Raw genomic sequence first — 18,244 nt, 5'->3', positions numbered from 1 at the left:
CGGGAAGACTATTCTCAGCCTATCAGCTCACACCTGTATAGGGGTAGCTGGCAACTAGCTGAGACAGGTGCTGGCAGAGGGGTTTAGGAAAGGTGCTGGTGGGCGGAGGAGGAAGGGAGAGGGATCCAGAGGAAGCCCCCACTCTCACACCCTCTCCTCCCACGGAAGGTCAGCACCTAAAGGAGCAGACAGAGTGTGGTCCCAACCCTCGGCATGCAGGTTGGGAAACTGAGTCTTAGGGTGGCCCAGGGATTGGCTGCAGTCAGTGACCCAGCCGGGGTGAGTGGCTGAGCTGGGGTGAGCAGCTGGGGCCTTTCCCAGCCTGAGGTGTGCCTGAGGCATGGCCCTCGGCTGGTCCAGAGCCCCTTCCTCTCTCTGCTCTTTTCCATCTGCGGCACACAGTCCGGATCCCCGCCCAGCCTCCCAGAGCAGCTCCACCCAGCCCTTCCCAGCCACATCTGTTTCTCTCTCACACTCACAAACACTGTCAGCCTTCCCCACCCCATTTCACCCTCTTTTCTCCTTCATGAAAATGTCACTCATTAATCCCACTGACACACACAGCTCCTACTCAGTGCCAACATTTTTGCTAAAAGCTGGGACTAGAGCAGTGAATGAGCTAGACCACACCCTGCCTTGTGGGGCGTGATTCTAGTCAGAAATCAACAAGAAAGAAATTGGAATAAACACAAGCTATCAGAAGAGGCAATAAAGGAGAGGGAACAGGGTGGCCTACTTTAGTCAGAGCGCTCCCAGAAGGCCTCTCGGAGGTGGTGGCATTTACAATCCGAAGGAAAAGAAGGGGCCAGTCCTGGGGAGTGGGTGGGGCAGGCGTGGGGAGACTAGGCAGAGGGATCGGAATGTGCAAAGACCCTGGGACAGATACAAGAGGTGCATGTGGAAGGGGTGAGGCCAAAGAGGAGGACTGGGGACAAGCAGGCCAACACACACAGCTGGTCTGCTGGCTGTCATGGTAAGAATTATGGAATTCATTCTGCGGGCAGCTGTGGGAGGGAAAGCATTGCAGGATCTCAGGCAGAGGAATGACTTGACCCAATTCATTTGAGAAGGCAGCTTTTGCCACCATGTATCAAATTGCTTGGGAAAGGCTGGAGGCAGGAGTAAAATCAGAGGCCAGTGAGAGGTCAGAGTGGTAACAAAACAGTACTTAACACAATGCCAGAGGAGGGGAACAGGTCACCGTTTGTGGGTCCTCACCAGTTCCCTGACAATTCTAAGACCACCAAGCTTAGGGAGCAACACCAATAGGGTTTATTAACAAAGAGAAGATTGGGAAAAATAGAAGCGTTTTTAAGGCCACATGTGGCCAGCTGTGTCACCCCAGCTAGTGTCTGCAGTGTCCAGTAGTTCCAAACAAAGGCTGCTCATGGAATATGGCACTGCCTCTTTGACAAGAGCCTGGAGCCCATGGTACACTGCTTGGCAGTGGACCAGGATCCAACTCATGGTGGCAGCTGGAGGTGATCACCGGTGGGGCTGCTCAGGGGATACTGCAGCAGCCACAGCAACAGTGTGAAGGCCAGGCTAGACAGCACCAGATGCCAGGCTGGACAGTGCTGGGCTCAACAGCACCAGGAGGTAGTGCTGGGCAATCCCAAGCAGTGAGCTCTTAAAGGGGACCAGACACAGTGCCAGACACCTGTCAGCAGTGCTGGTATGCACTGGTCACCAGGAGGTGGTGTCAGAGACACCAGTGTTTTAGCTCTTTGCAAGCTATTGGCATTAGCCAACAGCTATTTGTGGCACAAGGCCCAGGCCAACAGTGCTACTTGCTGCAGTCAGAGGCAGGGCCAGAAGCAGGTGCAGAGGCCAAGCCTCTGTGAAGATCTATAGAGGTCTGGAAACCTGCAAAAGTCTGGAAGTCAGCAAAGGTTTGCAAAGTCGGAGGAAGTCTGCTGAATCCCACAGAGGTCATCTTCTGAATGCTGCTTCTTCAAAGCTCATCTGCTGAATCAGTCAAGTTGGCCATTGGCTCTGCGTAGATCTTCTTCAGGGTTCTCAGCCTACAAGCCTGATTGGACTGTTTTTAATCCTAACAGTTTGATTGATGCCTGTGAAACATGAATCAGCTTGCTCTACTTTTTTTTTTTTTATTTATTTTTTTTTTATAGAGGCACGTTTTATTTATTTATTTGTTTGTTTGTTTTGTTTATACATGCACTGGGTATAGTCAGAAGCGCGGGAGGGTGAGAGAATTCACCAGAGCCAGAGCGGGGAGCAGAGCAGGCAGAAGGACCGAAGTACACTGCTGAGGGGAGCAGCGGGCGGCAGGAGAGGTCTGCGCGCCATGGGGGACCCTCCTCCGCTGGCCGGGGAGCAGCCGGGGATCGAACTGGCACCGCAGAGGCCGCGGGCAGCTTCACAACCCAGCGCTCAACCGCTGCGCCACCGGGGAGGCCCCAACTTTTTCAAGCCCCATAAATGAGCTCAAGGTTTGAATGACAGCTGGAGAGCTTGAACCTGAGCTTGGCTCATTTATAATCCTGGCACTAGATCCCCTTTTCCAAAAAGATTCCCTTTCCCTTTCTAACCTGCACTGAGATCAGGGAAGACTTGTGGGTTGGAGCTGGCCTCAGTGAAGCCGGAGGCACACTGCACCCAGCTCCCCTCAGCAGGGTGGGCTTTAGCATTGCAGGGGACCCTGTAGCAGCGCTCAGACATGGATCCCAGTGACTGTGGGGTGGGCTGCTACTGGGAGCCTGCCATGTTGGCCTGGTGTGCTGCGGGCCTCTCCTTGAAGCTTCAGGGAGCTGCAACACCTGTGCTGCCCCAGCAGGGCCCAACACTACTCTCCACAGACCTGAACCAGGAGCTTATGGTCACCTCCACTGCTGAAGCCCCAGGGCTGGCCTACTCTGGGGTGGGGCACCCCTCCCCCCTTGCCACCACCACTGGAGTGGTCTGGGTGCTCCCTGTGGGGAACATGTTCTGGGGCAAGCTGCCAGAGCCCCAGTGGGGCTGCTCACACTAGGGTGGCCAGCAGCCTGCACAGCTGAGGCCAGGGGAGGGGCTTGCCCACAGGCGGCTGGCTCGGGCAATGCGTCTCAGCCCCAGCAAAGCTGCCATGCCCCACCACTGAGGCAGTAGGACCAAGGTAAAGCCAGCCATGCCCTGCAACCTCTAGGTACCGCTGGGGTCCAGTTTCAGAAGAAGGGATGAGGGCTGAGAATGAGGGGCACACCTTGGTGGACAAGGGGTGAAGGCGAGGAGCGAGATCAGGAGCTTCTTGGGATGACTGTGGAGGTGGAGGTGGGGACAGAGTCTGTGTCTTTGTCCCCCTGGCTCCCCAATGCCTGGCCTGGGCCTAGACACAGTGGTAGGTGGCAAGGGCTGGGCCCAAGCCTTTGCGCCACCCTCAACCTTCCTCTCTGCTGCCCCTTCTGGGAGCCCCCCAATTGTTGGTGCCTCCTGAAAGCTGTGCCGACAGAACTCCAGAGGAGGGGAGGTGGCGGTCAGGGCTGGGGCACAGGAAGGTCCTTAGGAGGTGACAGGGGACTGAGAAGATGACTGGAGGAGGTTGGGGGGAGACCACGGATGTGATGCGGGAGGAGGAGGAGCCCAGAGGTGCTGATGTGTGTGGTTCCTTCCCAAAGTTCAGTCCTTATCAACACGCAGCTGTGAGCAGGTGCTAGAGGGGCTCCAGGGGGTCCAGGGAGGCCTCCACTGTAACCTCTGACCTCGGGAAGCCCGGAGGGAAGAGTAGGGGGAAGCAAACCTTGGGTGTGAGGACACTCTGTTTACAAAGTGCCCTCCCACAGACATTCTCCTCAGCGATAACCCGCGGTCGGTCGCGGGAGGGCTGGGACAAGGGGTGCCCCCTTGACTGACAGAACCTGAGGGAGGCCGGAGCTCCTGACCCTAACCTCGATGCCCCAGGCACAGCTGACTAGCGAAGGCCAGAATGCAGCGCTCCCGCCCGCCAGGGCCCTGCTCTCCTCCCCTGCCCCGAGGCTGGCTGCTTGCAGGACCCGCTGCTGAATGTACAGGACAGAAGACCAGGGGGACTGCCTCAGCAAGTCTAGGGGAGGGCAGCCTTGAACAGAGCAAGGACGCCCGAGGCAGGAGCAGGCGGAGCTGGGCAGAGGCGTGCAGGCTGGGTGACCGCTGTCGGGGCGGAAAGACGGCCTCCGGGCTCACCCGCCTCCTTTCTCCCCCAGATCTTTCTCCAGGGAATCAATGAGCCTCTGGTCAATAATTCCAACCCCATGGTGGTCGTTGCCCGGGTGGTCCCCAACTACAAGGATTTCAAGTGAGTGGGGCCCAGGGGGCGCGGGTGAGGAGGGGAGGCTGACACGGCTACACGGGCTGCTTCCAGGAGCCCTGGCCCCACTCTCCTCCAGGGTCCGTGGCGCCTCCTAATCGGTGCAGGTCCCAGGAAGCTGCCCGTGGTCCCTGGAAAGGGGCAGCTTGGTTTGGGTCTGGACTCCTGGACAGGTGGTGTACCCGGACCTGAGGGGAGCCTGTGGGAAGCAGCAGGTGGAGGAGGCGCCCTCAGCCCCTGCAAACCTGCCACCCAACTCACAGCCCCACTCCTGCTCTAGTTCAGGCTGGAGGCCCCAGTGGCGGTTGTCCCCAGACAAGGCAGCCTAAGGGGCACCACAGAACATCTCAGAACTCTTAGCCCTGCCTAGGAGTGCCCTTCTGGAGGGCTCCCTGGCCCTGATGCGGGCTCATCCCCTTCTTCCGCAGCTTCTATTGAGGTTCATTGGAGTCTCATCCTCAGGACAGACTGGGGCTCCTGGCCACGGAGGCCGCACAGTGCAGGGAACATGTGACAACACTGCCTCCTGGGGCTCGGCTGTCTGCCTCTGTCACTTCCACTGACTCTGATGGCCCGAGAGATTGCCCTGACTCACCCTCCACCTGTTAAGTGCTGATGACCTTGACCTCCCCCTGCTTGTTGGAGGAAGGAAGATGCGGACGCACTCACCGCCAGCTCTCCTGGGAGCAGAGTGTGCACACACCCACCACACACACACTCATATCCACCCCCTCACACACATACCCCCCACACCCTGAGTCCTGCCCCTGAAGCCTCTATGTCCCCCAAGCCTAAACCAGGATACCCCATGGGGGTGGGTCATTCTGGCAAGATCTTTCAAAGGTGAGCCAGGGATGTGAGAGGCCCATTTTAAAGATAGACCAGTTAAAGCATCCAGATGTGGCCAAGGCCACGGTGAGTTATGGGAAGGGAACCTGGGCCTGCCATTATCTCCTGACCAAAAGGAGCTTTCCTAATGCCCCGGCCAGTGCTCAGGAGGTCGGGGTACACCACCTTGTCCAGGTGTCCAGGCCTGAGCCAGGTGGGCACTGCTCTCTCCTGCCTATCTGCATCGCTCCAAAGTCCCGTGGGAGCCCTTGGCTGCCAGGCTTGCACTCAGAACCTGGAGTGCTGGCCCCCCTCAGCCCTCCTCTGCTGACACATCTCCTTGTCTCCCCAGGGTCAGTCAGATTAAGCAGGACCCAGCCTCCTTGGGGCTGCCCATCACACCCCTCTACTTCCCTCTCCCATCAGCGATGAGCTTTGATGTGCCTCGGGTCAGCAGCACCGGGTACCCTCAGGTACGGCTCCTCCCCGTGCCCGCTTGATGGTTCCTCACCCCAGTAACTCTTCCGTCAGCCACTCACCCACTCAGCTGTTCATGTGGCTGCTGAGTAAGTTTCTGGGTCCGGGTGTGCACCCAGGACCCTGCTCTCTGCTGTAGATGAGCCGCCCTCAGGGACGCCTGGTCAGTGGAGATGGGAGTTGTCATATAACAACGTTAAGCATCAACAACAAGAAACTGTATATGCTGCAGTGACAAACTGGGAGGGAATGTAGAGCCCTGAAGACCAGAGAAGGCAGGAAAGGCTGCTCTGGTGTGATTCCACTTACGTGCAGTGCCCAGAAGAGGCAAATTCAGAGACAGAAAGGCAAATAGTGGCTCTGGAACAGGGGCTGGGAGGATGGCAGGATGGGGCGTTATTATTCAACAAGTACTCAGTTTCTGGGGTGATGAGAAAGCTCTGGAATTAAATGGTGGTGAAGGTTCTATAGCGCGGTGAACGTATTTATATATTTATTTATTTATTTATTAAGATTTATTTATTTATTTTATACAAGAACCAGGGTACAGGCCAGATGCGTGGGAGGGTGAGAGGATTCACCAGAGACAGAGCGGGGAACAGAACAGGCAGACTGACGAAGTACACTGCTGAGGGGAGCAGCGGGTGAGATAGGAGAGGTCTGCTCGCCATGTGGGTTGTTCCGAGGCCGGCAGGGATCACGAACCGGTGCTGCAGAGGCTGTGGACAGCTTCACAGCACGGTGCTCAACAGCCTGCGCCACCAGGGGAGGCCCTGTGAATGTATTTAATGCCACTGAATTGCAATTTATATTGGTTAACGTGGTAAAATGCATGTTGTGTATATTTTACCAAAAATCTTTTTTGTAATCAGAGGCAGGAGGGATGTGAAGTCCGGTTTGATACAGATGGTGCTCTAGGGGCGCGCTAGGGGCGTTCTCCCTAGGGGAGTGTTGGTGCAGGGTGACTGGAACAATAAATGCGCAGGTGTGGGGGTGGGGAGGAGAGTGTGTGTTTGGGGCTGTGGGGCAGGGGATCTGGCTGGGTGCAGGGGATGGCTTTGGTGCCCCCTTCCCGCAGTCTGCACCTCAGTGGTAGCTTGCCCCACATGATGGTCCCAACATTCCTGGAGGCCTTGAAGAGGACAGGGATGTCTGTGTGTCCTTCCTGTTGCCTGCCCACCAGCACTCATGTCTGGCAAGACAGAAATAGACCCCTTCGGAGTCTCAGTCTTCATTCAAAGGCACAGACATTTGAAGAAGGCCCAGACACGAGCAAGAGTAATGGTGGAGGGGAGGGTGGGACAAAGGAGGACCCTGGGGACAGAGGCTTCAAACCCAAACCAATCCTCGGCCTGATTTCCCCAGAGTCATCTCATACATGGCCCTGCATTTGCCCAGAAAATTATGAACCAATCAGCAGCAAGTCCCAAGGGGCAGGAGGCGCTGCCTGTTTTAATAACTGGCCCCCTCCCCCGAGCCCTGTCTGGCTGCCTGTGCTGCCTAACCAGTCTGGGGGTGAGGGGGAGCCTCACTGCACAGCCTTGCCCCCAGTGCCTCTTACATGGGTGGGGCTCTAGGCCAGAGGTACCACGATGGCAGGACACTTGTCTAAGGTCTCTCAGCACTATGGCAGCTGGGCCAGGTTGAGAACTCACTGGCAGCTGGCACAGAGGTGCCCAGGAACCAGCAGTGGGAGGACAGGGGCAGGCTGAGGTGGTACAAAGAGGGGCATGAGGTGGCGTCCTACTTGGAAGGAGACCCATTTGCAGCTCTCAGCTCAGAGCTCACACAGATCCTTTGCCCTTCTCCTCTCTGAGCTCCAGCCCCCGAATCTCTGCAGTTGAGGGGGTGATGGTTGGATTACGTCATGTCTAGGGCCCCTCTTGAATATCTTGAGGTGCAGTGATCGCTCACCAACTGCTCAGCAGGCCAAAGCATTGCCAGCACACTGAGTTTGGGCTCTGCTCTGTGACTTACTGGCTGTGTGACCTCTGGCAGGCTGGCTTCTCCAGTCCCAGCCTCACTGGGCTGTGAGGAGAACGTAAAGGGTAACCTGTGCGAAGTGTCCAAGCCCAAGGTCCACCCTTTTCAGAGCTGCCCTCCCCTGCTGCCAAATGCCCCCTCTGGGGTCCACCATGCCATTGCCCGAGTGACACTCAGGGCCTCCCTTGGTGACGCAGCGGTTGAGCACTGGTCTGTGAAGCTGCCTGCAGCCTCTGCAGCGCGGGTTCGATCCCCGGCCGCAGGCGAGGGTCCCACATGGCGCGCAGACCTCTCCTGCCGCCCGCTGCTCCCCTCAGCAGTGTACTTCGGTCCTTCTGCCTGCTCTGCTCCCCGCTCTGGCTCTGGTGAATTCTCTCACCCTCCCGCGCTTCTGACTGTACCCAGTGCTTGTATAAATAAATAAATAAATAAATAAATAAATCTTAAAAAAAAAAAAAAGAATCCCAACTCATATCAACTTAAACTCTAAAGATATTTGTGGTCACACATCCCACTTTGTCCCGCGGCTGGGTGCTACCAGGATTGGTAGGTGCGCTGCCCCGGCATCATCAAGACTCAGGATTTTCCAGCATCTCTGAATTGCCACCTTTACCTGGCCAACAGCTCACGGGAGCAGCTAATTCAGGCCAGATCCAGGTCCTGGGCACCTGACCCACGCATGACAAAGACCAGGGCAAGAGGGGCCTCCTGGTTTTCAGGAGGAGCTGGAGCCCTCGCTGGCAGCCTCCCGCAGCCCTCTCCTTTCATCTCGTTGGGTCTCCTGCATTTCTCTTGCCAGTCACCGAGGAGGCAGGTGCCACTCCCTGTGGGGTCGCTAAGGCAGGCGGGTGGGCTTCTCTGTCTATGAGGAAGGGAGAGGAATGGTTGGGGGGGTACCCCTCCTGGAACTGGTGATGATGGCAAAATCTGAGCTCGAATGAGTTGAGGGGTCCGTGGACAGTGGGGCTTGACCCAACTCAGCCTGGGGGACCTAACATAGGACAGGGCTTAGGGTTATCCTTCCCTGAACCCCTGAGGGCAGCCATTGTCTCAGGCTGCTTCTGTGGCCCAGCACCCACAGAGCAGAGGCAGAGCGCCTGGCCAGTGACACGGCAATGGTGGAAAAGCTGTGTGCCCAGGGCCATCTTGGGGCTCAGCCCCCAGAGCCAGCCTGTCCACAAGTTCTCGTGGGGCCCTTTCTTACCTGCAGACCCGCCCGAGTGCTGGCCTCACCTTCTCCTGCCTGACCTTGGCCCCTCCCGTCCATCCTCTGAGAAGCAGTCACACAACCCTCCCGGGGCTGGGCCCTTCCTGGGGATCCCGTGTCCCTGTCACCAACAGGACAAAACCCTCAGGGTCAGCAGGTGCACAGGCCTTGTTCCCCCCAGCCTCCTGACTCCGGCATTCCCCGGCCCCCTGGGTGACTGGCCGTCCTCGCAGCTCCCAGCCTTTGCCTCTGCTGTGCTGTCAGCTGAGTGGCCTTGTCCCTGCTTACCTACTTTGTCACCCCTCTGATACTCCCTTCAACGTGTCAGAAGTCACAGATTTCTCTTAAGACATCCTAGTTCCCACACCCCACAACTTGCTAAAGCCTCTCATGTATCATCGTGTGTGTGTGTGTGTGTGTGTGTGTGTATGTGTGTGTGTGTGTGTGTTCACAAGTGCGTGCATGCTCTATCCCCTTGGGAAACTACGAGCTCCAGAACAGACAGGATCAGACTCTAGATCCCCTTGATGCCCGGCAGCATCCCAGAAACACCTGGCATAGAAAGCCCCACCCCCACCCCCGCACCCTCATCAACATTTGTTGAGTTCAATTGAATTAAACTTGCACCTTCACAGCAAAATATCCACGATCTCTTTCAACCCTCACAACTGCCTCACAAGGCTCGGGGCATTAGGCGTGTTCCCCCTGGACAATGACAAGCAAGTTTCCAGAGAGTGGAAGGGATTTGCCACAGGTCACAGAGCGAGGTTAAGGCAGAGCCAGGGGCCCTAGAGCCTTGCCGCCCTGCGCCAGCACCCGCTGCTTGCAGCTGCCCTTCCAGGATGGCGCCACTGTGCCTGGATGGGAGAAGGGGCTGTGGGAGGCCATGGGCCAGAGGAAATGGGAAGAGGGGCCGTGAGGGGCCATGGGCCAGGGGAAATGGGAGGAGGGGCCGTGGGGGGCTATGGGGGGCCATGGGCCAGAGGAATGAGAGCTCTGTCCCCAGAGAAGGAAGGTCCGCCTCAGTGGTAGGGGGAGTTAATGGCCTTGCTGAAGATCACAGCTGAGGGTTTATCACAGTTCCCGATTACACAGCCAGCCACAGCCTTTCCCATTAGCATCTTTAGGCAGTGGCCACCCCCGGGCCCCTCCACTCACAGCCCCACTCCCCCAAACACGCACCTACAGCACCTGCACCAGGGCCTGACATCAGACTGCAGGTCATTTAACTTGACTCCTTACACCCTTTGTCCTGCCCAGTTCTAGATCTGAAGGCATCTTTCCTGGGGCACTCGTCCTGGGAAACCATTCAGGCAAGGAACTGCCCTTAGTGGGCATTTCTTGCTTTGTAGATTCCATGTAGACCATTAATAGGCCCTAGAGAGGCCAGCTGGCAGCCATTACATAGCCCTTTTCTGGGCCTCCCTGGTGGCACAAGGGTGAAGTCTCAGCACTATCAAGCTATTGGCAGCCACTGCAGTACGAGTTCGATCCCCAGCCAGGGAGCTACCCACATGGTGCAGCAGACTTCTTCTGCCGCACCCGCTGCTCCCCTCAGCAGTGTATTTTGGTCAGTCTGCCTGTTCTGTTCCCCACTCTGTCTCTGGTGAATCCTCTCACCCCCCGCATCTCTGGACTAGACCCCGTTCTCACATGCACAAATAAATAAAATAAATCTTAAATAATCTCAGGTGGGAGCAAGGGCTGGGGCAGCGGGTGACTGGGAAACAGGTCCTTCTGGAGCCCCTCAGTGCCTGGTAGATGGCCTAGGCCATGTGGCTCCCCTCTGGAACCCAGGAGAGTGGGGAGGCTCAGGGGTGGGCAGGGTTTGGGCAGCCATCATAAGACTGCTCCCAGGCCCACAGAACCTGAAGGCAGCTTCTTTGGCTTGGTGGCCCCATGGCTGTCCCCAGGGGTCCCCAGAGCCTGTACTCAGGAACACTCCCACCACCCCAGTCACTGCTTCTGTGTTCGAGAGCCCCTGTCCCCAAAGTTACTGTCACCCACCTCCTAAAGTAAAGAGCAAACACAGCTGAGCCTCAGACTGGGCCTGGGAGACGCAGAGCAGCACATTAATGTGACAGGCATCAGGGCCTGCCCCTGCGGTGGGAGTGGCCCCTCTCTGATATTCCCCCTTCCCGCATCAATAACTCGTGGAGCTGGTGGTGCATTTGTGCTGACCTTTTCAAGCAGTGACTAATGCCCGCAGGGGAACAGGAGGCCGAAGCAGGAGCAGAGCGGCTGCCACTGTTGCTGACAGCCTCCCTGGGGGCAGAGGCCAGGCAGCCACTTGGAAAGTCTGGCCTATAACCCCCGACCTCTCTGGGTTGGGACCTTGTTGGGTGGCCCCCCCATTCCCCGTGCCCTGCCTTTGGCCTTTGCAGATGCTGGGCCTCCTCCACCTGGAACCGTCCCCATACAGGCATCCTCCCCGCTTGTGCTTGGTGCCACCTCCACACTCTGCTTGGGCTGTTTTGCCACCTGGAAGACCTTCCCTCCCTTCACTTTCAAGTCTTCCTGTGGAGCCTTCTTCTGCATCATCTTTCTTAAGATGGCTTTTCCTAGCACCCATGGAAATGTTGCCTATAACCCCATAGTTGGAGGCTGTAGTTAATCTTGTCTCATTTTGTTGTTTAAATATTACCCACACCTGTGCCCCGCTGCTGACCCAGTCTGCCTTCACATCCCCACAGGCCTGGCGGCCTGCCCTCTGCACGCACCATGCTCAGAATCTGAGGACCTGCCATGGCATCTGAGGGGCTGAGGAACCGAAGTGGGCAGAGAAGGGCTGGTGATGAGGGTAGAGGTCGCATCTAATTTGTCTGTGGTGCCACCGGCCATGGCAGTGAACTCTGGTGCCGCACCTTAGGGGAATAGTTTACCCATGGCAGATCCAGTGCTTAAAAATATGCATCCTTTAGCTCAGCGTTTGCATTTGGGTGTCAGGCCTGGCGAGAGAATGTGGATTCAGAGATGTGCAAGGGGCTCTGAGTGCAGGCCTGTGGGGGAAGCCAGGGCGCTGGGGCACGGAAGACTCTCCAGCCTGCTGCAGTCAGGGCCCGCGGGGGCGCTTTTAACTCCAGGTTTTCGTGGTAATGAGGAAGGCAGCAAGTCAGGCTGACAACGCCATGCAAAGCAGGCGCAGGGAGAAAACATAAACACGCAGTCTTCTGAACAGTTGTCGTTAGTGTAAGTTTTTTTTTCAATCTTTTGACTTTTCTGTTTTTTCCAAAATGCATCCGTTGAGCGTGTGCTGCTGCTATAATTGGGACAAACATTTGTGACACGTGTAAGCATACACACAACCAAACAGCCAGACGTCCCTTGATTTGGGGAAAGCGGTGGCCCCACCACCTGCTCCCACCTTCTCTCTTCAGCTGGCCAAGCCAGGCGGGCCCCCGGAGCTGCCCCTGTGGAATCAGTCCTTCCTCTTCCAAGGCCGGGACGGAGCCACCAGCTTCTCAGAAGACACAGCCGTGGTGCTGGAGTACTACTCCTCCCCTTCACGTACGCGCCCCCTGCACGCCCGGGCAGCCGCGGATCAGGGCGCCTGTAGCAGGGTGTTCAGGCCCCCCCGTCACTGCCTCCTGCCAGGGTGGACTAGGGGACCCCAAGCTCAGGTGGCCTCCTGGGGTGTGCAGACAGTGGGCAGGGGCTGGGCCTGCGCCCCTGGGTCCTTTTCCCACCCCAGAGCTGTGCCTTTTTATTGCTCCAGGACCCCACCCCATGCACCTTCATGAGTGAGGTGGGAGGAGAGGACAAGCCTGGGGGCTGGGGGCGGGCCAGTCTTAGTTCCGCACTGTGAGATTGAAGCCCCGAAATGGCAGAGACAAGGGAGATCCATTTCAACACCCAGCGACACAGACTATGTCTAGAACTGGCCTTGAACTCGGGACACTCTGAAGAGCAGCCAAGGGGTTACTGGTTCAGGGGACGGTCAGGAGGCAGCAAACAGGTGGGTGGTGGCAGAGGGGGAACCAGGGGTAGGACATCATTGGCCCCCAAGGGGACCTGGAGGCTGGGGTGGGAGAGGTCCAGCCTGAGGGCTTTGACGGGAGCCCCAGCTGGTCCTTCCCTGCAGTGAGAGGCAGTGAGCCTTGGACCCTTGGCAAACCCCTGGGCATCTCCGTGTTGCCACTAAGGAGCCGTCTGTACCGCAAGATGATGGCCGGGGAAGGCCTGAAGGGGCTGCACGTGGAGCGACTCCCCATCACTGTGAGTCCCCTCCACCGCCCAGCCCCCACCCCACCAACACAGGCTTCCCCAGGAGCAAGCACCAGCGCCCCCCACCCCACCGCCAGCTGTGAGGAGCCCCCTGAGCATGAAACAGTCTCGCCCAGGGGCTGTGATGAAAGTGCCGTTGAGCAACTTCCAGGGAGGCCTTGCGGAGGCCGTAGTGACAAGAGCGCCAGCCTTTCACCATGCAAATCTGGGCTTGACTCCCCCTGGTGCCCTGGTCCTCACTGTGGACCCCAAGGCAAGTTACTTTACCTCTCCGAGGCTGAGGGCTCTCAGTCAGGAGCAACGTGTCGGGTACAATCCCTGTTGATGAGTTAAGGTCCAAATTGTGGCTCCACCACTGAACTTGCACGACCTCGGGAAAACGAAGGTCTCGGTGCCTCTGCTTCCTTGTGTGTGAAATGGGAATGTCCTGACCAGACCTTTCTCTCAGAGCGGCTATGAGTTTTTGTGAGGAAATACCTGTAAAGCCCATGGAACAACAGGTTCGGAATTAATGCCTGCCTTGTCATTTTTGTCTATTTCTATGCCACCCTTTGCCCTAAAATATGTGCAGCCATCCTGACAGAACAGACCTCCACAAACGCGCCTGCGCCTGGACGCTAGTCTGGAGGTGCTGGTCAGGGAGGCAGTTGGGGGGGAGAGGTGGAGGCGGTGGGGGTAGAGGCTACTCCGCCTCTCCCCCTCTGTCCCCAACTCCCCGGGCACAGCCCCCAGTAGGCAGGGCAAGGAGGCAGAGCAGAGGCAGAAGCTGCCCAGTGGCCTAATGTCTCCTTTCTCCCCCCCAGGACACCAAACTGAAGACCATAGACGGCAAGGCCCCCACGGTGGATCTCTCCTTCCAGCTGCTTTCCTCCGAGGTGAGGCTACGGTCAGGGGAGGGCCAGCACTTTGCAGCCCCGTGCCGGCCCCCGCAGGCCCCAGTGGGCTTCCACCTCCTACCACTGCTGACCTCGCTCAAGACAGGGGGCCGGAGAGGGCAGCTGCGTTGGGTGGGGATGTCTCAGTGGGACTGAAGCTCCGGACAACCAGGGGGAATGCCGTGGCAGAGGAGGGCGAGGCAGAGCCCCGCACCTGGGAATCAGCCTCTAGCCCACCCCAAGCTGAGCCTGGCGCACTGGAATGAGGGTCCAGGGGCGAAGCAGGTTGTCAGTTTCTGTTGTTGCACAACACACTTAGCTGCTTAAAGACTGCATGCAAGTATGAGCTCACCCTTCTACAAGCAGGCGAGCCGACAGCACGGCTGAAAGCAAAACGTTGACGGGGTGGTGTGCCTTTCTGGAGGCCCTAAGGAAGGGGGTGCTTCTGGCTCATTGAGGTTGCTGTGAGGATCTAGGTCCCTGAAGTTGGGGGAAGGAGGTCCCCGCTGCCTTGCTGACTGTCAGCCGTGGCTCCTGAAAGCCACCATGTCCCTTCTCACGTGGCCTCCTCCATCTCCAAGCCAGCGAGATGTGGATACCCTCACATTCACCCTCTTTGACTTCCTCCTCTGCTGGCAGCCGGCGCAGACTCTGCTTGGACAGGGCCCATGTGATTGGGTCAGGCTCACTCTGTGGGGCAATTTCACACAAGCACAGGCGTGACAGTTGTCACAGGTGGGGGTTGCAGGAATTCCCATGTGGAATCTCGGGGGCCCATTTTTGGGATCCTTCTTAGCACACTGGGTTGGTTCAAGTGGAAAAATACCAGGGGCCAAGCTCTGCCTGATGGAAAATCGCTTCCTCTACATCTGGGCTCTGAGTCCAGTCTGCATCCTAGGCGTTAGCTCCAGGGCGCCTGGCAGGCAGGCACCTGCTGGAATTTTTCCTTTTTCCTTCCTCTGGTGATGAAAAGGCATGAAGGGGGATGTGGGCAGTTTGGGGCCGTGAACCCAGGAGATGCCTGCAGGGCCTGATGTCAGGGTCAGCCCTTCCTGCCACCTTCCCATGCCAGGAAAAATTAGCCAGCAAGTCTGGAGGAATACTCGGCCCTGCGACCTTGTCTGTGAAGAGTACGAGGAAGTCCATGGTGTAGGGGATAAGGGATACGTCTGGGAAGGTACCAGCCTAGAAACCTTCCCCCGCTTCAAGGCCTCGGGGGGTACCGAAAACCTCCATTAGCCCTCCCGGCTGTGGAGTGATCAGCACTGCCTGCTAAAGAGTCTTCTGTATAATTCCTGGGGGAGAGCAGATGCACCACCCCTGGCATCACCAAACTAGCTGTAGACCAAGGAAGGTACTGAGAAGGGACGACACAGGAGTAGCACAAGATCCCAAGAAAGGGGAAGCAGAGGAAAATGTCACAAATATCACGGATTGGAATTCAACTCTCCAGGGCCTTTTCTTGGGGTTTGGAGTCTGCCAGTGGGCACAGCTTGGCAGTGGCCCTCACCTCGCCCTGCCTCCTGACCCTGACTGGGGGCGTGGGTCCTGAGGACTGCAAGGAGTGCCAGGAGCCGCTGGCCAAGGCGCGGAGGACCCAGGCAGGCAACAGACAGGTGGGCAGGACTCTCCGCATTTGCCCAGGGGCTGGGCACAAAGGTCTCAGTGATGAATTATTCACTGGAGCTGTGCTAAGTGCAGAATTAATCCCTTTCCTTCCAGCTGGCGGCCTCACTAAATTATCCCTCCAAGTCATGCGGGAAAACGCTGCCGAATTCATTTAGCTGCTGAGTGTTTTGATCTGGGCCTTGTGATTTTAGCTTCCCCTTCCCCCCAACCCCTCCCCCTGGAGGCGGGTAAAAAAAACCTTTCAGTAATGGATTTCCGAGAAGAAAGGGGATCAAGATTGGGCGTGTACCAGGAAAATAGTACCAGAGCAAATTCATATTCTGCAGCCAAGGACTCATGCACAGTTCTGCACAAACACACTGCCTCGCACAATTGCATTTGAATTCCCACACATGGAGGGTGGGGTACGTGTGCACAGACATGCACGTGTGTGCACACACACGCCCTCGGAAGGGCACACATTGAATGCACATAATCAAGCGCACACATGCAGACTGACACTCAGACGCTTTCACACTCCAATTGGCACGCGCGGAGGCTGCAGCTCTTTGTGGCTGCGCTGTTTCTTGGTGAAACTACCTGAGAATTGACCGATCAGTGACTCACTTTGCTTCTAGTCTTGCCGTCCAACTTGGGGGCCTGATGGTCCAGTGCCCGTGTGAGCAAGCCGGGTAAGATTCTTGCAGCCATCATGCCCACCCATTTGTTCCTTGACTCCACGTACATTTGATGAGGGCTAGAACTGGGGCCGCCCTCGTGCGTTGTGATGAGAGGGAGGGCTGCCAGCCATGAAGCCATTCGCTTTGAATTCCCCCTCCACAGGCTTGCAAAGGGCTCTCCGCTAGCATCTCCCTAGGGGTGGCTCATGTCGAGAAGGGAGGGGCAGCTCAGATGGCACTGCAGCTACCTACAGCGGCCATCCCCTGCTCCTCCTCTCATGTCCCTTTCACTGTCTTGCCACCATTGTCTTCCCTGCAACAGCGAACATTTGCTGAGACTGCTGTGTAGCAGGTATGGTTTAGGAGTCCCACACTGAAGAGAATAAGGAAAAGGCTCTGTCTTCATCAAAGTTGCATTCTTGAGGGGGCCTCCTTGGTGTGGAACAAGGGGTTAAGTGTCAGCACTGTGAAGCTATCTGAAGCTACTGAGGCATGAGTTCGATCCCTGGCCAGGGAGGTGACCCACATGGTGCAGCAGACCGCTCCTGTGTCGCCCGCTGCTCCCCTCAGCAGTGTCTTTCAGTCAGTCTCCCTGTTCTGCTCCCCACTCTGTCTCTGGTGAATCCTCTCACCCCATGCACCCCATGCCTGTGCCCCAGTTTTTGTATGCATAGATAAATAAATCTTCAAAAAAAGAAAGGAAGAAAGAAAGATGCATTCCCAGAGAATAGTGAGTGTGGACCAGACAATGAATAAATCAGGTCGCGAGCAGATATCAGCTCCTGAGAAGAGTGGTGTGCTCGGGTGCGCTTGGACGGATGATTCAGGCTGGATGTGCTCCCTGAGGAAGGCTGTACGCCCAGCTGCCCCACCAGGGACCCGGCTCCTTCCCTCTTATGTTCCTCCTAAGGTGTCTGACAATTCCTGGTGGAAGGTTCCTGGCCTTCACCTGTACATCCTGCCCCGTGGGACCAAAACCATGGATTCTTCCACCATTCAAATCAAACTCTGCTCAAAGCCCCAGGAGCCACTGCCTGAAGCCCAGAGACCTGAGTCCTGTGACCCTCCAGCTGCAGGGACCTTGGTGACCACATGGTCAACAGCCCCATCACAGGGCAACTCTGCCTGGGGCCAGACATGCCGCCCAGAGGAAATGCTTCTGGAGAAGGGAATCTGCATGTTCTGCTTGGGCACTGCCTGTTTGAGGACAGCCTCCTTCCTGTGAGCTTCCATGCGCGGGAGCTTTGGGCACAGGCCAGTCTGGTGAATTGACATTGTGATCATGCTCCCCCGACTCTCGGCTTCCACTTCCCCCATTCTCGGAGCTCCAGGAACAAGACCCTGTGGGGTTTCCAGATAGGCGGAGACCACCGAGTGTCCCCAGCCCGCCCTGGACAGGCATCTCCTTGATCACGTGCACACAGCTGCTCGTCCCGGCCTCTCGTCCTGCTCTGCCGTGATGGGGAGCTCACTCCCTCCAGAATCAGCCTGGTCTGTGGCGCAGTGACTTCAACTAACAGAAATGCTCACCTCACCTTGAGCCAGAACTCCCGAGCCCTTCGTCTGCCCTGGCTCCTGGCACTGCCCTCAAGCGACACTGCAATGCCAGCAGGCCTCCTGTGCTGGTGTTAGGAGCTAGTTATGATACTGGCACATCATCAGTCACTCAAGGCCATGGGCCAGTCACACGGACCAGCCAACAGAGCCCAAGAGCTCAGTGAACGGTAAGAGGCGTGGCCTCCAGGTTTGGGACATTGTGCTTGAAGCCGGTTCTGCTAGTGCTGGTTCTCCCCCTTTGTGGGCCTCCTCTTTGGGCATCTGTGGCTCCAAGTGGTCTGCCTTCAGCCAGAGTTGTGTGAGTGGATGACACACATCATTACACATGAACACCCCAAAACTAAAGCACACGCATCTCATATGTACAGAAACTTCCGGGACTGCTCATCGGTGGGGATGGGTCTTAGCGTCCATTCAGTGCTGAGAATCCGTGAGCCTGTGGCTGCTCCACACAGACATACACGAGTAAACCTTTGGTGTCCTCCATGCCCCGTCTGATCTTGGCTCATCGCTTTGAAAAGTG

At 57.2% G+C, this 18,244-nt stretch overlaps 1 protein-coding gene across 1 annotated transcript in view; it reads left to right on the top strand.

Annotated features, from left to right (window-relative positions):
* Window positions 1–18,244, top strand: part of CCDC33 (coiled-coil domain containing 33) — a gene marked incomplete at both ends in the record, with an annotated part of 105,945 nt that overhangs the window by 42,140 nt on the left and 45,561 nt on the right. Inside the window, 5 exons of the mRNA XM_084240123.1 lie at window positions 4,179–4,270; window positions 5,463–5,583; window positions 12,155–12,284; window positions 12,859–12,992; window positions 13,805–13,876. Coding sequence (XP_084096249.1) covers window positions 4,179–4,270; window positions 5,463–5,583; window positions 12,155–12,284; window positions 12,859–12,992; window positions 13,805–13,876 — 549 coding nt within the window. The remainder of the gene's footprint in view (window positions 1–4,178; window positions 4,271–5,462; window positions 5,584–12,154; window positions 12,285–12,858; window positions 12,993–13,804; window positions 13,877–18,244) is intronic.

Source organism: Talpa europaea, assembly GCF_964194135.1.
Source record: "Talpa europaea genome assembly, chromosome: 8".
Lineage (NCBI taxonomy): Eukaryota > Metazoa > Chordata > Mammalia > Eulipotyphla > Talpidae > Talpa > Talpa europaea.
Note: the sequence above shows the minus strand (reverse complement) of the source record. Positions and strands in the feature narration are given on the sequence as shown.